Source organism: Dryobates pubescens, chromosome 14, assembly GCF_014839835.1.
Source record: "Dryobates pubescens isolate bDryPub1 chromosome 14, bDryPub1.pri, whole genome shotgun sequence".
In the NCBI taxonomy this organism is placed as follows: domain Eukaryota; kingdom Metazoa; phylum Chordata; class Aves; order Piciformes; family Picidae; genus Dryobates; species Dryobates pubescens.
In genome coordinates this window covers 19,088,277-19,112,617 of record NC_071625.1, presented here as the reverse complement: position 1 = coordinate 19,112,617, position 24,341 = coordinate 19,088,277, and the positions used below count along the sequence as shown (strand labels likewise).

Here is a 24,341-nt window from a genome sequence, read left to right as displayed (position 1 = left end):
AGAGCTGGTAGACAAGTTCACCATGAGCCAGCAATGTGCCTTCCGGCCCACTAAGGAATTCGGGGATGCATTAAGAAGAGTGTGGCCAATATGTCACAGATGGAGGTTCTCTCTTCTTTGCCCTGATGAGGTTCCTAGTTCAAGAAGGACTGGGAATTACTGCAGGGAGTCCAGTGCAGGGCCACGAGGATGATGAGAGGACTGGAGCATGTGTCTTACAAGGACAGGCTGAGACACCTGCGAGTCTTTGGCCTGATGAAGTTTTAGAAGCTGCTAGTTGACAGTTTATTTTCTGTAAACATTCTCTTTAATAGTTGTAGCATCAGCTTGGATGATAGGAAAAATTTAGGCCTTTATGACCAGGCAGCTTTTATAATCGCTGTTCTAACCTCACTACTCTGGTGTGATAAACTTTCTCTGAAAGCTCAACACACCTCCCATTTTTATGTCCTCAATTGCTTACATCAAGAGAAAGCCCACTATGATGTATGAAGCATGTCCAGCACTATTTTTATAATACTTGGATAAGGGAAATCATACTAGGTGGTGGCCAGATCTGTTGAAGCACTTGCAGATAGTTTCAGGGACATAGTGCTCTTATGAGAATCTTTTTCTCTACTCAGTGAACTGAATTGTATAATAGTAAAAATATTGTGGATTTTTATTCAAGTTGGCAGTTTATTCTGTTAAGAAATAGAAATTGTATTTAACAACTAGATTTTCCATAATGTTCAATAAGCAGGAAATCAGCAACTATATACTGGCAATTCCCTACTCTTCAGCAGTGTCAATTCCCTGAAGAAAGTTCAATCACAGCTAAGTTAGAACAGAACTATTTAGTATCAATTACTTTCTAGTAACAGTTGCTGGTTTCTACCTCTTCCTGTTGTCCCCTTATCAGTTTCAAGCCCCTGAGGCTTTTATCAAAATTAGAAACAGCAGGGCTTTTGGCTGAATTGCTTTTAAGGTTAGATTTTTTTTATTTGCTGCTATTTTCACTTCACAAAGGTAAATATTTTGCAAAAAAATCTGTAAATATTTCTTTACAGGAATAAATTTGTGATGAAAGCATATCATTTTGGCTGACTGTGTTAAAGGCAAGGTGATTTGTTTGAGTTCAGAATCAGATTTTCAGGCATTGAGAACTGGACTTTAAACATGGATTTAAACCCATGGCCGCAGCAGTGTGAGATGCCTGTAGTGAAAATTAAAACTCATCAATCTAGCAAGTTATGGCCAAGGCTTCAACACTACTTCAGCAAACAATCACATCTAAATGTTCCTCCTTAGTCTGTGTGTGGCAAAACTGTTGCAGAGCTTTAGCTCTGTTTCTGGCAATTTTATTGATGTTTTCTTCTGTTCAGACAAGGGTTGCCTCAGTGGCAGATTTTTCTAATGCAGTGACCACATGTATAATTTCTGGCAGTTAAGGCTTCAATTAGAATGCTTCAATGAGATTGCTTCTGTAACAAAACTGAATTAAGGTGGAATGTCTATCAGTAAGACCATAGGAGCCTTTCTGATGTTAAGTAAATTATAACTTGAAAAGGAACATTAGGAAATACTTCTACTTCCATGCCAAGTTTTTCGTTTGTTTGTTTGCTTTTTTACCTTGGATACAGATGTAGACTACTTAGAAGGAGGTATAGAACATTTGGATGCAACAAAGACATTGACAAGAACCTTTAAAAATGACTTTTTTGAAATAGATGTTTAGTTATTCCCTGATTCTGAAAGCTCCTAAAAGTTGGGAATAGCTAAGTTTTTAAGCTTTATAGTTCTTGAAGCATACATTTCTGGCTGGTTCCAGAAAAACATTGTTTTTACTGATGAATGAAACATTGCTTCAGACTGAATTCAGACTTAAGCTTGTAATTCTCGTACTAGGCACATACTGTAAGACTAGATATATTGCAAAGTAAACATATATTACAGTTATTATGATAATATACAACTGTGCTCCTTGAGAGAAGTAGGGAAGGTCCAAAAGACATTACCATAATGTTGTCTAATGCGTTCTTACCCAAAACAATAATCAGATACTGTGGTGCTGTTTCTCATAAGTGGAAGTCCAGTATTTTGCCAGTGGTGGAATGCCCTTGCTTCAAATTACCATCACAGGTATTCATATTCCTTTAGTTTTTTCTGGAGATGGCATGCTGACCATGAGGATACTATCCATCCTAGTCCATCCCAGGAGTAGCAGTTTCTGTCCTTTTGGTTTTGTAAGAAATCTTCACAAGTTTCTGGGGACACTTAAGGGAGGTTCATTTACAAATAACATTTGGCTATATGGCTAAGAACAAAATCCATTTAATGATCCAGTGATCATAAAACATGCATGTAAATTCCCATTAATGAAAAGAAGGAATGCAAAGTCTTAGTATTTACAGGTGAGACCCCATTCAGCTGAATAACCTATAGTCTATTACTTAGTGTACCCTCCTTGAAAAGTAGTGCAAATTACGGTTTTATCTCCAGCATTGCTTTTGAATTCCCTATCTCCTTATTGAGTTCATATTTAGTTTAGATTTTGAAAAACAAAATTGGAGAGATGTGGAAGCAATTTCCTGGAGCTATTAATACAATGCTGATTTTGCATTGTGAACTGGTTTTTAAGTAGACTTTTTTCTCATTGGCATTCATTTGCTCACTTGGTTTTCATGTTTGAGAAAGGAAATATCAGTTGGGAAAAAAAAAAAAAGAAGAGAACAAAAGAAGAGTTGTTTGTTTTGGGTGGTTTTTTTGTGGGTTTTTTTTTGAGGTGTGGGGTGGTTTTTATTGATTGTTATTACAGATAAATGCTTTTGGAGTTAAGGTAGCAAAATATTATGCAAACTAAAGGCTGGTTACAATGTGAGACTTTGAAAGTAATTTAAATTCTTCATGAATAAAGTTCAAGTATAATTTTAATGCTGCTTTGTAAGAATTACACCATGTTTTAATTTACCTTAGCCTTGTGGATGTTGGTTTCCTAATAACTTGCAACATTCAGTTCAAATGTTTTTATTTGCTTAGCTGTTTTGAAAGCAAAGCTTTTTTTGTTTGAATTCCTGGAAAAGGGCTTGAGGTAGCTTCATTCTCCAAGAAACAGTGAAATCTTCTGTTCATTCTGTCTGTTTCCCTCTGTGTTTTGGTTTCTACTTAGGCATTAAGCATTTAATATGTGAAAGTATTCTATTTAATGAATTCTGGCTTTTCAGGAGTGTTAATAATAGACAGTTAGAGTCAAGATGTAGTTTATAACATCAGTCCATCATTTCTTTACTTTTTTGATTTTTTTTTACATTTATTTTTCTTTATTGTCCATGAAAAAAATATATTAAGTCCCTCAATTAGTTGTTTTATTTTGAATTTTTTCTATTTTGCTTCTCTGGGGTTTTCAGGATGAGGTGGAGAGAGAATGGAAAAATCTCAATTTTTTCAGGAACTCCAGTCACTTTGGCTGTGGAAACAAGAAGTTCTGAAAAGATATTCCACCTATCTATCTTGAAACTGAAAGTTAACCTATCATATGCTTATAAAACTTTCTCTTCAAAGTAGCTTAAGTTATCCATTTTCAGACTTTGTATCATTGACTGAGAGTGAGTTGTTCTCCTGATTCTGACACTGCTTCCTGGAAAGACAGAATTGCTTTGATAGTAGCTTGGTTAAGTGTTACTGCTTATATTCATTAGCAACTCTTCTCTTTTTTTGGAGATGCATAAAAGATGATCCACTACTACATCTCTCATGCCAGGAATACCTTATTTTTCCTGCTTGAATAAGCACTAAGCTCTTTCTAGATGAAAACAGATTAAAATGTACAAAATAAGATCTTGCAGTCGGTGCATGTTTGCAGCTAATGTCTTTAATGTTATCTCTTAGACTTTAGGCGGTGGTAGCTTCCTGTACTTGTTTTGATTGCCCCATATTCCCTGTTGATTAAATGATAGGGGATGTTATTTCCACATACCAAAATGGCTATTATTTCCCTTTATAATTCTAATTTGCAAACCCCAAAATCTTCAGTGCACTATGCTACTATTGTCTCGTGTTCTTTCTCTTCCAACTTAACGTCTACACAAACAGGTTTTTAGAATGTGATAGGTTTTATACAAAAGGAGACATTCCTCTAGTATTCTGTGATAAAGTACTGGTGTGAGTATTAATTTCGGAGAATGATGAGGAGAAAAAAAAGCAACCTCTGAGTTGTAGTGATAACAGCCTTATTTTTTCCCTTGGATGGATTTTTTTAGTTGGAGAGATGGAAAATTGATTTCTTATCGATTTCATGATATTTTTTTTTCCCCCAGCCGCTGCAAATGGCCTTTTTGTTAATAGGAACTTTTTACCCTCTTCTTACTGTTTCTCTTGTCTTGTTCTTTTTGAAACACTGTTAATTTCCCCTAAAGAGGGCCCAAACACTAGTCTGTCATTGTCACTGCCAGCAGATTATAATTTAAAGCCACCATTTCCTACTGCTGATTAACAAGAGTATGTGTAGAGTGCTTAATTATTAGAAAGAAACACTGATGAGCAAGGCTTAGCGTGATTTATAATGTTTTGTGTAGGCAGAGGTTTTTGCAAAGATTGCTTTCATTACTTTTACCATCTTTTGACCTGTGCTAATAAGTTACAACTTAATGTATTTGAAGGGTACATATTTACAAATTGCTTTCAGTTCTGTTCATGGAAAATTTCTGCACTTTGCACTGAACAATTACTGTTACCAGTGCTTCTCTTTGGATATTTATCAGCTATGGGCTGCTGTCATTGAGGCACCTGCATGCAGATTCTCTCTTTAAGAGGAAATGTAAGGACATTCTGGCTGATAGGCTGGCTTAAAGGTTTACAGAATAACTTCATATCCTTTTCGGAGTATCTGTCTTGTAATTCTAGCTGTTCTTTGGGGAAAGATTCTTAAGAACTAAAGGAACAGAAGTCAGGAGAAATGCTCTTTATATCTTCATAGTTGGTATTTCAAATATTGTATGGCAAATACCTGTCATTTAAGAGGACTTTAGCATTTTCAGCTCTTTTTTCTACATTTTTGTTTTAAGCATAAAGTGTACAGCACTACGTTATCCTGAAAAGCAGAATAATAGAACCGAACTGCTTCTATTCACGAGAGGAAATTATGATCTTGTTTGGGTTGTTTGTGAGTTTGTTTGGTTTGGTGTTTGTTTTTTGGTTTTTTTTTGTTATCGTGGGAGAGGAAATACAGCCTTGATTGCTGAGTATCTTTGATTACTTTGATTACTGAGTATCTTTAGGAAGAGCTATTCGTAGACTTACGTAATTGAAGTAGAAAGGGAAGTCCATTGTATTGCATTTGGTAGGTAGCTGGAATGCAAATGCTATCATCCACATGAACAATAATTATTTTAAATACAAAATGAATGCTTATAAAAGTACCCTAAACCCACCAAAATCAGCAGGAAAAAAATGTAATTAAAATCTTCTGAAGATGTAATTCTTCCTGTATAATACAGACAGAAATCTATATACCAAAGGCTGTCAGTGAAGCTATGATGTACTTTGGTACAAAATACCTGTACATATTCAAGTTTCGTCCTGTTTATTTTCATTATAAATGTGTAAAAATGATAGTTATTTTCATTTAAGTTAGCACCACATTTTGTGGTACTGAAACGTGCTATATGGTCAAGGATATTCCACCTAGATACTGTAGAAAGTTAAAAGATGTATTGACACAAGAGGTCTGTGTTTGAGAAAGAAAGTACTCAACTAGTGTGGATTTAATCTAAAATATAAAACATTCTGCCTTGGCCAACCTTACTTGTAACCTCCTGAAAGAGAAGACTTTCAAATACTGTATGACTAAGAGAAAAAACTCTGTCAGACCTAATTCAGGGAAAGCTCTGAAACGTACTTCAGCTGCTTCTGCTTAATTGCTTCTTCAAGGGAATAGTGCACAGTAAACAAATGTTTTGAAATTTGAATCTCTTATCTCTTAACAGAACAAGCTATTGAGAGCAGCTCTCTAAACCTATTCTATTTTTGCAGCATGTTGCACATGAAGTTTATCTTGGTTTTAATGTAAATTTTTGGTTGTATGAATGTAAATGCAGCAATAAAAAGGAAGAATTGATCTACTTAGGCAGATTATAGTAATAGCAACAGAACAGGTTGATCTCTTTAATGCTGAGTGACAAGAGTCCCACTTGCAAACTACTTTTATATTCAAAGCTTATAAGAGACCCCTTTCAATATAGTAAGGCAAGGCTTAATGTTTGCAGTAGTCAATTTATTAATACACAAAATGGTGAACAGTAATGAGTTCTGTGCAAAATTTCTGAGGAAGAGAAAAGCTAATACTAGAAACATTAAAGTCTGCTATGCTATGGACCTCCCCAAAACTCTCTTTTTATTCTGCTGGGCACCTTGACAAGGGTCTGTCTTCCTATTTCAAAATTATTTTGTCTTTTGTCTTCAGCAAGTCATGGATACACCATAACATCATAGTAGTATGATTTTTTCCATCTTTTATAATATTTTTTTTTTATTCCAGTATTTGTGACTAATAGAAATTGTTGCTTAAGAAACCTCCAATGACAAAGCTTTCGTAGGATGTTAAAAGGTTGAGTTCAGTCCTTCACTGTCATTTGTTGTCACTTCTGCGTTGCACAGTTTGAAGTTTGGGAATCTCTCTTAGGGATGGCTGGTTCACAGTGTGGAGATTCTGAAATGAGACAAAATATCGCATAAAAGTTCTGGAACAGAGCAAATAAGTTGGCTCAGACAGCTTCTGCTATTAATCAATATCTGTATTGTTAACAGATGTCTGTGTATTGCATCAATAAGTAATAAAGTGCTTGTTCAGAATAACTGCCAGGAGGCAATGGTTTTGTGGGTTTAGTATGTGGCTTATCAAGAGATCCATATCAGATGGGCAAAGAAAATGCTAAGACTCTAATCTTTAGTTTGAGGACAGTGAATTACTGAAAGACGAAATAATGCATTTCCTTTTCAAGTGGGTCTTTTCACAGTGGGCAATTGGAAGAATCCTCATTTCTTCTCCAAGTCCTATGAATAGGCTGTTACTCATGATGGAAAATATTCATATACACTTCTAATCGCTGCTGGGAAACAATCATGTTCACTAATCTTTCAGGAGCAAAGCAGTATTGGTGGGCAGGTTGCTCGCTTTTCCACATAAGCAGTTTCAAATGATTTGAAAAAAAATGCTAGACTCCTGTAGTAAATTCAGTTTCCTCTCAATTCTTTTGAGGATGTCTTTGGCTTCTGCTATAGAATGCTGTCCTTAATGGCTACAAAGCTGTCAGATTCCAGTCACGAGAGACGTTTTCTACTAGAAGAATCCATTTTTTGTCATCTACACCTAATTGCTAGTTGGTTTAATTTTCTGACAGAAAGATTCTTAAAAGAAAATAGTTAATATTACTTTTCTTTTATATAATTTCAGGAGTATGATGATGGTTATGGAACTGCTTATGATGAGCAAAGCTATGACTCGTATGATAACAGCTATAGCACTCAAGCACAAAGGTAAGTCTCCAAGTCTGCTGTAACTACACATAGATTTGTGAAGTGTAAAGTTAGTTGTAAAGGTAGTTTTACTTAAAGATTCCTTCAATTTCATCTTAAAGAGCAAAAATATTTTAAGGGGCTTGTTACTGCCAGTGTTATTTGTTTCTAGTATCACATAAGTATAAAAATCAAGTTACTGAGTAGTTGAAAAGATCCAGAAAAGAGAACTTGAAATAGAGTTTTAGTATTGTCAAATCATAAATCAGAAAGACTTCAAATGTTCAGGAAATTCAGGCATATTTCATTCAGATTCATTCTGCAAGGGACAGGGAGCAGGGAGGAAAGAGGAGTGGGAAAAAAAACAAACCTTATTATAAAATATATTCAGTCAACTGGAATAAAATTGCATTTAGTTGCTACTTAAACAGAGTTATATACCAGTATTTTATTTGATTGTAAAAAAAGTACATAATTTAATTTTACTCCTTTGTGGAACTGTCTTGGTGACAAATTTAAATCTCTTACCACTTATATTCCTTCCTCTGCTTCATTCACAACAGTATTTCTATGGACTTATGATTTATTTTCTTAAATTTGTACTTTCTTCAAAGGAGTTGCTCTTTGGAAACTCCATGAATAACAAGGAATACTAATGTGTCCCAGTTAGGGGGAAATGCTGTGAAATACAAACTACTTGTATTAGGTGGTAATTTGAACTTAATGGCAAATACCACATGACGTTATTTATCAGCTTGGCTGATTGTTCCCACTATTAGGTACTTCTAATGTGTATGTCTGGGAAGAGAACTTCTGTGCACCTTCTACTGAGCTGTAATTTGTTCTCACTGTTTTACTCCTAGACCAAGCATTCATAGATTGATCAGTAGTACATTTTGTGAGAATTTCTTAAACTTTTATGGCAATAAACTTCAAACAGTTGAAATTGGAGCAGCCTGCCCAGAGAGGGGATAATGTCTCTGTCACTGGAGTCATTCAAAAACTGCCTGGATGCTGTCCTGTGCAACCTGCTCTAGGTGGACCTGCTCTGACAGTGGGGGTTGGACAAATGATCTCCAAAGGTCCCTTCCAACTCCAATCATTCTGTGATTCTGTGAAACAGCATTGAGAAAATGGTAAAATAAAGTGCTGTAGTTCTTCATTACTCCTTTGCCTCTCTGGGATGATTAGGCCTTCAAACCTTGCACACTGGGAATACAACAGTAGGAAAGGGAGATAGTGGTAGATGCGGTGATGCTGATGAACAGATACTGCTTTGGCTGGTTTTACCCTATACTAAATGAATAAGAATTATTTTTTACAATGTTGCCTTATCTGAAATAGTCCAGAACTGTTCACTGAGAAGCTGAGAACAAATCTGTTTACAGTAGAACATCTGCTTTGCTGTAGTGTTGACACATGCAACTTAAATTTTGTTGTATAAATTATTTTCTTGTGCCCAACAACTTAGTGAAAAAGTGTCATCATGATTGAGAACTAACAGAATGGAAATGGGTGAGGAATGGCCTGAGACAAGCCTTGAGAAGGACTTGGTTGATAGTTGATGGAAAAACTCAACATGAGCCAGCAATGTGAGCTTGCAGCCCAGGTGGTCAACTGTATCCTGGGCTGCATTAAGAGAATTGTGACCAGCAGGACAAATGAGATGATTTCCCCCTCTACTCCACTCATGAGACACTACCTAGAGTACTGTGTTCCACTTCTGGTGCCCCCAGCATAAGAAGGACATCAAACTGCTGGAGTGGATCCAGAGGAGGGCCACAAAGATGATCAGAGAGCTGGAGCACCTTCCTTATGGGGAGAGCCATGAGAGTTGGGGCTGTTCAGCCCAGAGAAAAGAAGGCTCTGTGGAGATCTTTTAGTGGCATTCCAGTACCTGAAAGGGGACTACAAGAAAGCCTGGAACAGTCTTTTTACAAGAGCTTTTAGTGATAGAATGAGAGGGAATGCATTGAAGCTTGAGGAGGGTATATTTAGACTGGGTATTAGAAAGAAATTCTTTATAGTGAGATGGTGAGACTGGGACAGGTTGCCCAGGAAGGTCATGGATGCCCCCTCCCTGCATGTGTTCAAGGCCAGGTTGGATGAGGCCTTGAGCAAGCTGGGCTAGTGGAGGATTTCCCTGCCCATGGCAGGGGGTTGGAACTAAATGATCTTTAAGGTCCTTCCAAACAAAACCATTCTATGAATTTATGAAATACCTTTGTCTGATACTTGGTTCCTACAGAGTATTGTAAACAACTTTTATGTTGGTAATTCTGTTTTATTGCTTCTAGTGTTGGTATATGAGTGTATTACATGCAAACATTTCTACTTCATTACAAAGTCTTTTTCCTGACCCAAAACAAAAAAATCACTTGGATTTTGCATTTGTTTTCCACATTAGGAAGATTTTCATTAAGGCTTTTTTTTTTTTCCTCTTTCAACTGCAATTAGCAAAAAGCAAATCTCCCAAGAAATTAAATAATTTTTTTGTGAAGGACAAATACATTATGTATAATTTTCTTATTTTCTTACTTTGTGCACATATTTAGCCCTGTCTTGATGGAGGTACTTCATAAAGTTATTGCTCTGCTTTGTATTTACCTGTAATTTCACACAACACCTACTATTAGATTTTGTTGAATCCATTATCTCCTGAATGATTACTTCATTCCTCCTCCCTCCCCCCGCTGCCTAATTTTATGAAGTGCTGCATAGTAAAAGAAAACAAGAAATGATTCACTTTTATGTTTCTCATTTGACACTCATTTTCTGGAATGTTTCCTGGCTTGGCAAAAAGATTTTTAGAATTGTATTGGCAGGCCCAAAGTAATAACTATAAAGCCATCTGAGCTACCTAGAACAGTATTCCTATCTTTAATCTGAATATCAAATAGTAGCCCATATTGCAAAATGTCATTGTGTAACCACTGAGATATTTATTTAGGTGCATTCTAATGGTCTTATTATGATAGAAATTAGGGAAAAGTATAATTTCCATAGTTTTGCCTTACATCATTCTTGATATTTTTCCTTCATAAGGCATGGAAGGAAAATTCATGTGCACCTAAGGGCATTCACATGTTTCAAATGCGTCATTTAGTGCCTAGCATGTGTAAATAACTTTTCCTCCTTCCTTATGTAAATTTGAAGTAGTTATCTTAAAATATTCATACTTCTAGTACATCTTCTGAAATTAGCTTCCCTAGAAAACCATGCTATTAATGATTTTGTGTATTAAAGAGGAAAATTGAGAAATAGTAAACCGAAAAGATATGTTTGTGCATCAAATTATTTGCAGTAATTTTTCAGTATATGAAACCCCTTCCTGCATGGCATCAAATCTCATTAATGTTCACAAGTGTGTGTGTGTGATACAGTAGAGACAGTTTAAGTACTCGTATTTATTATTTTAGTATATCCTCTATTAGAGATGGAAATTCTCCAAATCTGACCCTTCAGTACAACACAGCATGACTCTCATTTACTGTTTTTAATTTTAACATTTCTAGTGTTTTTCCCAGCACACCAAATCTGGGATGGACTAGGATATGAAGAATAGCATACAGCATATTTGTATGCATTAAGGTAGTTGAAACTTTGCATACCTCTGAGAAGGGAAAAAAAAAAAAAAAAAAAAAAAGATTAGAATAGACTAGACCAGACCAGGTTGGAAGAGACCTTTGAGATCATCATGTCCAACCCATCATCCAACACCATCTAATCAAATAAACCATGGCACCAAGAACTCCATCAAGTCTCCTCCTAAACACCTCCAGTGATGGTGACTCCACCACCTCCCCAGGCAACCCATGCCGATGGCCAATCACTCTCTCTGTGAAGAATTTCTTCCTTTATCCCTGCTTGTGCTTGGCCATCTGAAGCGTTAGTTACAATATCTCACAGCACTAAGAGGGATAGAAGCAACAGTGTTCTCCAAGCTCCCATCTTAATGCCCTGTAATTGTGTATAAAAATTGTTTTCCTTTAAAACATTTTCCTCTCTGCAGTTGTTTGTTCATGCAGCAAAGCCCCAAGTAATGCTTCAGGGTATCTTTCAACAGAATTTTTATTTTTTTTTATAGTCAAAAAGACTTAAAATTAAAAAATTCCTTAGAGCTGTACTGAGCTTGACTAGAAAACTGATTTTTAGAAGAGATGCAGCTGAATTGTATGTGTAGTTTTTTGCAGAATATTGTTCAATGATATTTTTACCAGATTGAACTGGGATGGTTAATTGACAGAGGTATTGTTATTAAGAAAAATTCCAAAGCAACATAAAATTTATTTAACAAAAAAGAAAATAAATAAAACTGTCAAAATCTCTGATCACTTAATGCCTAGCTGTCTGGTCTGTACTTAATGCCTAGGTAAGGAGAGCAGTGAGCTAGGCTGAATTACGATGTCATGAAGGGCAGATCTTGTGTTAGGTAGTCAGTTCATAAAATTCCCTCTTCATACCTTTGTAGTACATTAAAATGTACAGTTGTATGCCAAAACCATTTTTTAAATCTTATGGTAGAGTGTGATGTATGGAAAACCATACTTGTGACTCCCAGTGCTGGTATTTGCCTGGGTCAGGTGCATGTAGGTTTGTCAGCTTCCCTCACCAGTATGGATGCGTCCTTACACAGCCTAGCTGACTCTTAAAGGACTCCCCCAAATGTCCCTGTGTCTGTAATTCTTTAATTGGATTTACTGTGGAAAGTGGTGAGAGTTTCAATGGCTGTATACTAATAGGCCATTTTTATTATGGCTGGGCCAGTTTTATTGTGAAAACTCAGAGTATTGTGGAGGAAGTAGGAACATTTAATTTGGTCTTCATTTAAATGTGTAGATCAGTTAAAACATTCTCAAAATGGAGAAATTTCCATGTATTTTAAATCTCTGAAAGATGTTTCAAATTGAGCAGAAGTGTTTTTGTCCCTTAGTGGCCCCATACATGATCTGCACAAGTGTTTACGAAGACAATAATAGGGCAAAGGGAAAGGGATGCTAATAAATCAATTGGCACTGTCAGTTCACTGTTTAATGTTCTCTAGAATACATAAGATTTATCACTGAGGAATTGTAGAATAATGGTAGTGTATGGAAACAAAGTCCACCAGGGAGATGTACTACATCATTCAGATTTAGCGCTGCCATCTGCTTAATAGCATTGAGATGACTACAGAGGTACTTATGATCAACCATTCATAGCAGTGACAGATGCTGCAGAGAGTTAACATGCCAGAGAATGAGGTTTGTTACTAAAATTCAGATTATGTGACAAGGTTGTTGAGAAAGGGGGCTGGGTTTGTTACTTCTCCATCAGCATTGAAGGTTTACTGTGTGGTTTTAACTTTACTATCAAGAGCAAATGACTAACGCAGTTACTGTAGTTCAAAAAAAAGTGGAGAACCCCATCTGCCTGCTTCTCAGCACTCAGAAGTTTCAAATTAGTTCTTCAGACTTATCTGCTAGCATTTAAAACCGGGTACTTCTTTTCCTAGTTTAAAAAAAAAAAGAAAAACACATAAAAAAAGAGCTTTTGTCCTAGCTTCATGTTATTTACCTCAGAGATCAGCCTCAACTATAAAAGGAATAGTTTGTGTAATTGGATGTCTGTGTTTGTTTAGGGACAAGAATAAATAACTCTTGAACTCTTGTAGTAATTTTGTAATTTTGTGTTTAATTAGAACTTTGTTCTAGGACTCTTTTACATCTCCAGCCAAGGTGGTCTGACCTTCACTGTTGCAGAATTTAAACATTGATATGAAAGGGGAAAGGTTACAACTTAGGGTAATTGCTTTCTTTGTCTACAGTTTTCTGCAATATTTTTTGGTTTCCACATTTGGCTATTAATGCTGTAGAATTCTCTCAGCAACAACTGTTAGGCCATTGGCTTAAACATAGTGTTTCTCAGTTGTTCTCCTCACATGTCTAACAATAATTGCTACCAGTTCAAATCACACCAAAATGTGATTCTGTGAAATAACCTATAAATTGCTTGCAAAACTTAGTCATCATCAAGCTAAACTGAATTGAGGGAAATCACAAGTTCTCTTTAGTATAGCTATCTATATTCAGTTCCCCTTGTGCACTCTCTTTATTGATTAATGTGTTAGGAAGTGAGAAGTACGTGCTACATCTCTATTTTAAACTATCTATCTAACAGCATAAAAATATAACTGTCCATGTGGTGATTCCTAAGCATGTGAAAAGCTCAATGTTATGAAATGCCATGTGGCGAGGCTTTATTTTCTACTGTTCTTTTCAACAGTGTCTAATTCAGGATATAGTTCCTTTAAAGCAGGGTACTGTGTATAATAACCCCGTGGCTTAAAGGATTTGAGGAAGTTTGGTTTTCACAGCTTGTGGTACTTAAGGAAAATATAACTGGATGTCAGGTTGCAAAGTGAGCTTAAACCCCCACCTTGAAATTAGGCAATGGCCATTGGTCAACAGATACCTAAAGAATGCAACTAAACATACAGTTTTGAATCCTTCAAACCTCTAAATCCCCAATTTTTTGTCCCACTCCAGTTTTTGGAAAAGCTTATTTCTAGCAAGTAGTTCTCACCAAGATCCAGAGATGATGTAGTCCTCATTTTCCATGAGGAACTCTTTTTGCGTTGTTTTCTAAAATATCACTTAGTAGTCATGCAAAAGATGACATTACTGTTTAGAAGAGGAGGATTTTCATAAAGAGCTGAGTGTATGGATTTGAAATTAGCTTATGGAAGCGTTGCTATTGGTATCTGAAATTTAATTGCTAACATTTTGTTTGTGATGCTCAGTGTTTTAAATTTACATTAAGTTTGTCAGCAATTATGCATTTCCAGGTTGTATAAATATGCAGCATATGCAAAACACTGTCTGTTGCTGTGGCTTTTCAAGATGTAATTCTTTGGATTTTTATGCTAGTAGATGTTTCTATTCCATGCACTAATTTATAAAACAAATCAATCCACAGCAGTTTGATTTCTGGAGACATTGCAAATGGCTAGTGTTTTGCAGTTGTTGCTTACGAACACCTGGTGTGTATGAAGTTATTGGAGGTTATAATTTTACACATATGAGGCCTCAAAAGCATTAGCATAAACAAGCTAATGTATCTCTTAACCGAAAATCCTTGCCATTTGGTTTCCTGTTAATTTGTACACTTGTATTATTGGAAGATTTTTCAGATTTAGATAGATGTTTTCCTTTTCTTGTTGCCCATTAAGATGACAAGATAAAATATTCCAAAGTACCTCAGTAGAACAGATGCCTTTCATTGTGAATCTAGCATACATGCTTGCATTTTTTTTTTTTTTTGATGGTTTAATCAGGTCTGAAATCAGGTCTCAGACATCAGTAAATAGGAATTACACAATTATGACAGTAGAAGAAACTTGACTTTAAAGGAAAAATTAATCTTAACATAAGCATATTTCATGCTGCACTCAGAATTGGAAATGGCTTCTTGACAGTAGATTACTTCACTGTATTAAAAATAAAATTGCTTTTAATTTGTAGCAGTTATACTTGAAGTCTTCTTAAATACAAATAAAAGGTCATTTTCTACATGGTTTTGCTATTAAACTTGTGACTACTCCTCAATGTTTAGAAAACAAGTAAAATTGCATTTGAAAGTTGAGATCTATTGGAGAAAATTTACATAAAGGTGTTATAGTGACACAAAGAAACAGTACGAAAAAAGGTAAATCATAAAATTAGATTATTCAGTTTTGCATGATCAGTTTAATTTTACTTGGGTGGTTGTACATCTTTTAACTTAGTGGTTGAATAACCACAATATAATTAGAGTCCATGACGGACTGAACAGGTGAAAATACGAGAAAAGGATAGGTTAAATGGGATCTTTTAAGAAGTTCTTAATAGGAAGAAAAACTCATTAACAGTGAATATTTTTTAAATATTAAATGCTATGTTGTAGTTATTAATGGTAGCATGTGGAATTAGTCATGATTTTAAAATATCTTAACTGAGTGCTTCAATTTAATTACAGTGCATTGGTTTCTTTTTTTAAAAAAACCCTACTGTAAGCTTGGATCAAGGAGGTAACAGAGGAGAGTATCCAGTTGCTAGGTCTCAGCAGGATGCTGCAGCAATGCCACTAGATACATGGTGTTTGGAGACAGAACATGGATAATGAGGCCTATAAATTAAAGCTGTTATTCATTTCGAAATAACTTTTCAAATGTCTTACATAATAAACTTTCTACCAGTTTCATTAAGAGATACCAAGAAAAGGAAGAGAAACTAGTCTGTCTGAGGAGGGAAAGGACAGCATCGTAAATTCACATCTGCAGTGCATAGTTTAGACTAGATGTAGGGGAGATTTATTTTCCCCTGTGGAGCAGAGAGGGAACTTTACTGGAAACTCACACTTGGAAGCCAATGTCTATTGAACGAGAGAGGCATGAGAAACCAGGTCTCATTAGTTCAGAATGTATTCTTATCACAGAACACCTTTTTTTAAGGTGACTTGATGCTATTTTGCTGGTTGGTAGTCAACATAGTATGTCTATTTACTAGTAGTAATTGAAAACTGCATTTTTTTTTCCTCTTGGACTATCCTATTACATTTGGTTTGCTTTCAGGGAAAGAAAAATGTTGCATCTTCCCACTGGTAAGGAAATATCTATTTAACTGGGCAACTTTTAAAAAGGGAGGTGGTTGCAGGAAACCTTTAAATTGGTCTTATTTAAATATTTCTCCTGCCCGTATTCTATTTTAAAAGAAAACACTGGGAACAATTTTGGCATTATTCAGCTGATAGGCAATGAAAAAGGCTGTTTAGTAACCATCAGAATTTGAGATTTTTCATGGTATAATTATCAGGTGCAATGTGCTTGTAACATATATGTTGATATACTTGGTGGAGCCCACATGAGCCCAGCAAACAAGTCTTAGTAAATTGAATTATCTTCAGCACAGAGGAAGTGGTTTGCCTTATGGTACTTGAGGAAAGGTTGAAACCCTGCCTTGTAAAGGGCACCAGAGAGCACTGGAGAGATCCAAAACATAGTATAGTAATACATTGCTTTTAAGGTCTGTCAGATGCTTGTGATTATCAGTCATGAAAACAGTTATATAATCTCCAACCAAATACATTTGTTGATGGCACTCATTATTTTTGAGTTATAATTATATAAAACTGAGACAGAATTACATTTTTTTTTCTCTCTCAAATGCTCTTGAATGTCATCCAGTGAATAAAGATATAAAATTTATAGGAAACTGATGAAAGTTGTACTGGTCCTTCTGTAAATTACAAAGACAAGAAGGTATGATGTGTATCTTACTGAGTAGTATTTCTGATGACAGAATGGTGACATACCGTCTGTGCAGCTTTTGTGGATAATATATTAGAGGCGATGTTGTTTTGTTCTCCGGTCTGTGACAAGTAATACCATCTCAGATTTGTAACAACATCTTATGCAACACTCAAGAGGGATAACCAAGACTTAGATGAAATAATGCCCACAGCCCTTTCCAGTACTGCAATGGATAATCTAAAGATTTTGATTATCTGCTGCTTCCACTGTCCCTAGTAGTTGTGTGTCTTTGGAGGGAAAGGGGAAAAAAACATATCCTTTGCCAATGCTAATGTTCATATTGGTACATGTGTTCTCCTTTTAGTAGTTAGAATATATTTGTACACACCTGGATAGTTTAAGACTTGCAGCATAGTTTCCTCTGGTAGCAGTCTGGTTCAGTTCCCACGAACTGCTTTGCAAACCAGACAAATGAGATGTGAGATAGCTGAGGCTTGGTTCTACTTCACAGACCAAATGAAAAAGTTGATGGTTACACAGTCTGAATTTTTAATTTTTCTGCTGGTGCTTTCTTGTTTGATGTAATGAATTTTTGACATTTTATTTAGCATTTTTCATGGTTAGGAAGGGCTGCTGCTGTATTCTATTTGTAGCCTTAAGGTAAAGCTATAGTTCCTTACTGCTGCTTTTGGTGAGAAGCCTGATGTATAATGTATGCTTCAGCCACTTCTGCTACTTGCCATTTGCCTTTCCTGTTTTGAGAGATGAAAAAAGAGTGGAGAGGGCAGGAGGGAAGGAAGAACAAGTTCACAGACAACAATAACTGAACATGTCAGATGATAAAACTCTCAGCTTTAGGGAATCTGTATAGATATCTGCTAGAAAGGTGCAGATAGGCAGTTCTGTGCCTGGTAGTTCTATCACCAGAATACAGATGCCCAAGAACTTTTCACTATTCAGAAGAGAAATATATTGCAGTTTGTGCCATAAAAAGTGATTTCTAAATATTGATAGCTAGGGGAATCCTTGAGTGGGCACTCTGGTCATCTTTTAGGATTATAAGTAGTAGATTTGCTATTTGTATTATCCATGAGAGTACAATGGGATGTAATTTAAGGAAAATTGCATTACTTTTCTGTATTTTATAGGGCTTTGACATAGGTATCAGCTGCTTTCTCAGATTGTTATTTTTTACAGACAAACTTTGAGATTCAGGGATGAGAGTTTGTACTAAAGAAACTTCTAAGAGGTGGCAGAACTGGACCTTAAATAAAAATTTGTGAGATGCAGGGAAAGGTGTGAATTGCTTCTTGATATCCTGTTTTTATCTTATTCTGCTGTAAGATGGTTTACAGAATGTGGTGTTCTAGTGAGCTGCAGAATCATAAAGAAGAGATAGTCAGCTCCACGTTCAACACAATTACGGAGTTATGAGAAGCTTCACTGCAGTGAGTGTCTTGACAATGACATGTGGGACACTTCTTCCTGTTTACTGCTGGCAGATGCTTTTTGATATTGGAAGCAGCTGAGCATGTAGATCTGATAGGAATGGTAGAAAGACTTGTCCTTGTGAAGGGTTTGGTTTAGATGTGATTGTATCAGTCAGGGTCTATCATATTGAACCTCTTACAAGAGAGGTTCATTTGTTCTTTCTGCTTTGTTCTCTGCAGCCTCTGTGTAGAAGGACAAAGGTGATGCTAGTGGAGCTACTCTTAGTGCAAAAGGAAACTTCAGTGTTGGGAAGCTGGTTTTGTTTCATTTTCTGAAATTGTCTTGGCTCCTATCTAAACAAATAATTTTCAGAGTTATTTCGGTGTGTGAAAGAAAAAACAGGCTTTTTCTCCCCCTATTTTTCCCCAGCAAGGATTACAAGGAGCTGAACTTTGCTCAAAGGCTGTTTTTCATCACTGAAAACAAGGATTCAGTTCACTCAGTGCTTAAACCTGGTAACCAGTAAACTAGAAGCTCTCAATTAGACCTTTTACTCTCCCCTTAGGTGTCAAGCTTCCTGCCATGCTAGTTTGGTTTCAAACACAGAAATGGTGTATTTCTAAAACATGCCTGTATGAAAGAGCCATAACAACTGCATTCGTTAGTCACAATATCTTTTGACTCTGCATTTTTTAAACACTACCAAGTATTTGCACAGTGATTGGCATGTCTGTTCTATGATTGTCTCAAAAATAGCCTAATGACCTATTGTGATATATCGTCATAAGTGTTAGGTTGGAACTCTTACCATTCTGTTGATACCTGTGCAAAGAGAATATTCCAACATTTATAATAAGAATAATAGTTAATATAGTAAGAGTTCCTTAACCATTGTTAGAGCATTTACTGCTCTTTGGTTTGTTTCATGTTTTTTAATAACGATTTTTCTTCTGTTATGGTTCATCAAGATATTTTCAGAAACAATCAGCTTAGCAGATAAGCCTGAGAAATTCAGGTCATATTCCACGAGACCTTTGATGGCTTATGTTGAATAACTCTAAATTAAAGTATTTTAAGAGAGTCTCACAGCATCATGGTTCTAAAAAGTGGCAGGAAGCTTCTCAGTCCACTGCTTGACTAGATAAAACAGCTTCGCTAAGGCTTTACTTCATCAGTGAAGCAGTGCTAAAATCTAAGGTTGGTCACTTCCCAGGCACTTTACCCCTGGCTTTATTTAAACTCCTTTAAGCATTGCAGGATTAATGAACATCCCTCAGCAATTAGAGGTGACTGAATGAAATTTTTTGTTTCCTAATCCTTCTACAATATTAGGTGGTTCCAATTTTTTTGTTGACATGGAAAATCAAAGCATTTTTTTCTTTGCCATCTCTGTCTTTTCTCTTGTTAGCTGGAATAGGATTAGGAGAAGAAAACTACATAGGAGGAGATACAAGCAAGAGCTCTTAACTGTACAAAAGATCTGAGCTGATGCTCTAGTGTTGCTTGCAGTTGTACTGCTTGCTTGTTGGTTATTAAGATACTTAAACTCAGCTGACTGTATATGTAATGCAATTATCCATTTACAAAATAGACACACAGAGAAGTAAGGAGAAGATTAGAAAACTGAAGAAAACCTTCTCAATAAGATTTCACATCTGAAAACAGAGGACCACAAAGCAGACTCTAGGTTTAGTCTTCCTAAGTTAAAAAGAGTCCTTAGCACATATTTTTTTCCTTGTTCTGAAAGGAGGGATACACAGGAGTTAAAGAACTTGTTCTGTGGTTTTGTTCTCATTCTGTGAGATAAAATGAAGGAAAAGAAAAGGGCTTCCCTTGCAGAATAAATCCATTAAAGGGAAATGCAGTGTTTAAATAGTCCTAAGTCAGAATACTAAGATGCCAGAGAACATATATAAGAAAGTGTAAATGTCAAGGATGCTTTTAAAACAAAAATTGACATTATATCTTCTGTCCAGAGGGAAAAATTATTTAATACAGCTACTTAATTGCTCACAACCTCTACTATCTCAGTTAATAAGCTGAAATGTACAATTTTAAGAACTTTGATACTGAAGGTTCCTTTGGCTAGGTTTGCTTTTAGCAGGTGATTGTTTTGAAAAAAACCCAAACAGTTCTGTAAGCTGTAACTTCATACACAGTACTAGGTTTTTCAGTAATTCCTCTGAAAACCCTTCATCTTTAGTCTTTGCCCCATGGGTTATTCAGACTATTATAAATGAGACAAAAAGCCAATATTTTTATTTTTTCCCTTTTATTTTTCAATCCAGAATTCCTTACAACCATTTATGTGTCCACCATTTTCTTCTGGTCATACTCTTGCAGATGAGACAACTTAAGTTTTGCAGTTGTTTCTCATAAAGCCCAGTTGAGAGTGTGCTGGCATTGTTGTAGAGCACAAATGAAAGTAGCCAGTAGAAAGTATTGAATTGCACTAGGCAACTTGGCTTCCCATTATAACTTGTACTTTTGAAACATTAATTTTGAAGGGTTTGTCTTCTAATTAAAATGTGTTTCAGTATAAGTAAAATTTTTTTCTCTTTATAATGTTTATTCATTTTGCAGTTTACGTTATGGAGAATGAGTCACTTTTTTAATAGCTATTTTAGGTCTATGAAGGGAAATTGCAAAAGTCATTCTGACAGGATTGACAGATATGGGGATAGGGCTCAGCTGCTACAGGCTTCTAAACTTGATGACAGCCTTAAAATAATCAATTATGGGGTGGAAGGATAGTGCACATCAGTTTTAAGTTGGTTGTCAGAATAAAGACTGTTTTATCACTGGCTACTGCTGAGGAAAATTGTTATTTCATATGCTTCAGACTTTGCCCTGGTTATTCTGAGATCCTCATCACATGGACTGACAAACTATTGATTAAGTTTAGTTTGTGTACAATTACTTTTTTGTAGGCTGTCTTAGTGCACTCTGTTAAAAGTTTTTGTTTAGGAAGCCTTATGCTAGCAATAACAAGTACTTATTTACACTTTCTAGATATTGGTACGCACCAGAACGGCATTATTAATTGCCCTGGATTATTTTGTGGGATTTAAAACTTTTTAGTTAGAAAAAACAAAACCCAACAAACTAAAACACAGACAACCCAAACACAAGAAATGGCCTTTGTCTTGTGTCAGCTTTAAAGTGATTTTGATATTATTTATGTAAATGGTTTACCTATTCATTTGGCTTAAGGCCATGAAATACTTTTTCTCTGTTGTTGTTTTTTTTTTTAATTTTGTTAGCAATTAATCTAATGTTAGAAACATTTTGTCAATATTAGTAATTACTTGCTAATGATAATATATTCATGATTTCCTTCTCACTCAGAAGGTAATGACTTGGTAGCGTCAGTTTATGGAGTATTTTACAAATAACATCAGCCCATGGGTCTGGCTGTGGTAGGAAGGAAACAAAATACTTACTTTTGATGTGTACAAACACATCTAATAGACTTTTTCTGTTTACATGAAATATGAAACTATAGTTTGTAGTAAGGCTTGTTCTTTAGTCTTCATTCTTTGGGCCATGGTTGTGGTATTCATACATCCGAATCCTAATGAATGCAGATTTCTTCTTTTAACTTGGTTCTTATTGTCTCATTTCTTGTCTGCCTTCTAAAAGGATAGCATTTACATAAATACACATTTGTTTTGAAAATACTGGAACTTGTGCATGTGTGGCAACTGTGTAACTCTGACCAGCAAGGTTCTTGTCCTTTATTGCATTTTTATCAGTGAATTCAAAGATGCAAAGTCAAAATAACTAGGCAACGGTAGTTAATGAGTTCTTGACAAATGAATTGGTTCAGTACCTACACTACCTACTCTTCTTTCATTTGGCCTCTCAGATATTCAACCTTCCCAATTATAATTTCTATGTAAAATTCCTACATCTGTATTTACACTATGGACTCAGTGATGTAAAGAATCTCTACATGGGAAATAGACATGGTTTCTTGTCTAATTAATAAACAGGTCTTAAGCTGTCATTATTACATGCTTACCTTTCTTATCTTAGGGCACATCCATATCCTTCAAACTTTCTTTTTTTCAAAGGTAGAATGTGTAACAATAATAGTTGCCTCTCAAAACATAACTGCTTTATTTCTTGTTCTTCCTACTTCCTTTCTTCTGTGCAGTGGAGCAGATTATTATGACTACGGCCATGGACTAAGTGAAGAAACATATGACTCTTATGGTAAGTAGATACATGAGCTGAATGGTTGCCGTCATAGTAGACTCCTGAAAAAATATAATCAAAGAAGGATTTCAGTAGGCAGGCTCCAGTTCTGCAGTGGGTAACAGCTGTTTGGGGATCCCTCCACTGTCACAGAGCTCATAATGTGGTTATTGAGAAAAATACTGAAGGGGGTTTCTATATTTCTGTTAGCTAACATAGTTATGTGAAACTAAGATCAAAGAAATAAAAAACTAAAATCTGAATTGTGCTGTAAGTACCCAATTCATGTCACATTCAATGAGGTTTGAGGGGGAAAAAAAAAACAACAGGGAGTGTAGAACAGTTTTTCAGGACCTGAAAGGAAATGCTTCCTAGCGGTTCAACTGGCACTGAAACTTGGTACGAGGTAAAAATGTCCTGAAATTCTCAGCTGAACCAGGGCCGAATTGAGTGCAGTTTAGACTTGTATGATCTTTGTATTGGTTCATTTTCATGCATCAGTCTTGTGAAATCAAGCAGGGAGTCGTTATGTAAAGGTTATGAAAGTACTTTAGGTAGCTAATGGACATGGGGGCAGTGGGTTACTCGTATGGAGACAAAACAATGTGTAATGAAGCAAAAAACATATGGCAGTGGTAAAGGTCACATTTTTTTGGAACTTAAATTATGATCGTTTACGGGTTTAATTAAAAGAATTCATTATAGATTAGAAGCATAAAGCGTGATAAATAAAAGACACCTTTGGTTAAGAGCTAAATGTTAAATCTCTGGGTAGAGATTAGAGAAACATGATCTAGATCACTCGAGTTTCAAAACAGTTGGGGATTGGTAGTAACTAGTGTAAAAGAGTTGTGATTCTGGGTAATGGATACTTCAGTGAGTTCAGAGCTGTGCTTAAATGTTTGCATGGTGTCTTTTCTGAACTCTATTTAGAAGTGCATCCTGCTGAAAACTAACATTACCTCAAGTTGTTGTGATAAATGCACCTAATAAAGAAGTTCGCTCAATGTTGTCTGCTTAAACTAATTATTTTGCTTAAGGGGAAAGTCAGCTCATCAAGGGGAGGTCCCTTTAAATGGTTCTGTCTCCCAGCACTTTCAGTTGCTGTTGATATATAGCCTAAATCTTTATTTCAGCATTAAAATAATGCAGCATTTACCATTATAAGCCTGACATTTCTAAGACTATTTCATGAATTGAAAATTTATGGGGAGAAAAAAATGTCTGAAACTGCTTAATGCAGATAGAGTTGACTGATGGGGAAAAATGTAGATTGAGTATTTAGGGTTGAAAATACGGATTTCTCATTGCTTTTGCATTTAAAACTCGTGTTCTATTTATCAAATCACACAGCCACTCAGAATATTAAGTGATGTATTTGCTCAAGTTGAGAGGAAGACTATAAATACCTTGAAGAATGATTATATGTTACACCCACTGAAATTTTTGCACATATAAATAAATGCCCATACTCTTCATTTCTTAACTAGCTGATTCTCAAATGCAGAATTACGTACCATTAATCATCCGTAGAGCATGTAAGAACATTAGGTGCATCAAACCAAAATTCATTAGACTCCATAGTGAGCAAATTTCCTAGTACCTTCCAGGAGGAAACAGATTCCCAGGAAGTACCTGAAGTGTTTCTCCTGTGAAGCTCAGATGTCAGTCCAGAGGCTGTAGGAAGAAAATCAGTGTTTTTAGGATTCAGAACCCTGAATGGCACCAAATTTAAAACTGATAAAAATTAAGGTGACTCTTTATTTGCCCTCTGATTTGACCAATTGATTGAAAAGGAGCAAGTACTCCCCTTAAACTGTAACCAAGACTTTTACCATTCAAACTGTTTCTTGGAATGGTGCTTAAAAGCTAGGGTTTTTTGAATTCTTACCTCTCAGCCAATTGCCTTCACTTTTAGGCAAGGATTCTTTTCCTTCATTGCTATATGCCT

At 35.7% G+C, this 24,341-nt stretch overlaps 1 protein-coding gene across 3 annotated transcripts in view; it reads left to right on the top strand.

Moving 5' to 3' along the window:
• The window catches only part of KHDRBS3 (KH RNA binding domain containing, signal transduction associated 3), an 85,444-nt gene that overhangs the window by 55,225 nt on the left and 5,878 nt on the right, over positions 1-24,341 (top strand). For all 3 annotated transcript variants that reach the window (XR_008462600.1, XM_054167457.1, XM_054167456.1), the window contains 2 exons: positions 7,430-7,512; positions 22,350-22,408. Coding sequence is in view for 2 of the 3 variants with exons in the window: in XM_054167457.1 (XP_054023432.1) it covers positions 7,430-7,512; positions 22,350-22,408 (142 nt within the window). In the remaining variant the exon portion in view is untranslated. The remainder of the gene's footprint in view (positions 1-7,429; positions 7,513-22,349; positions 22,409-24,341) is intronic.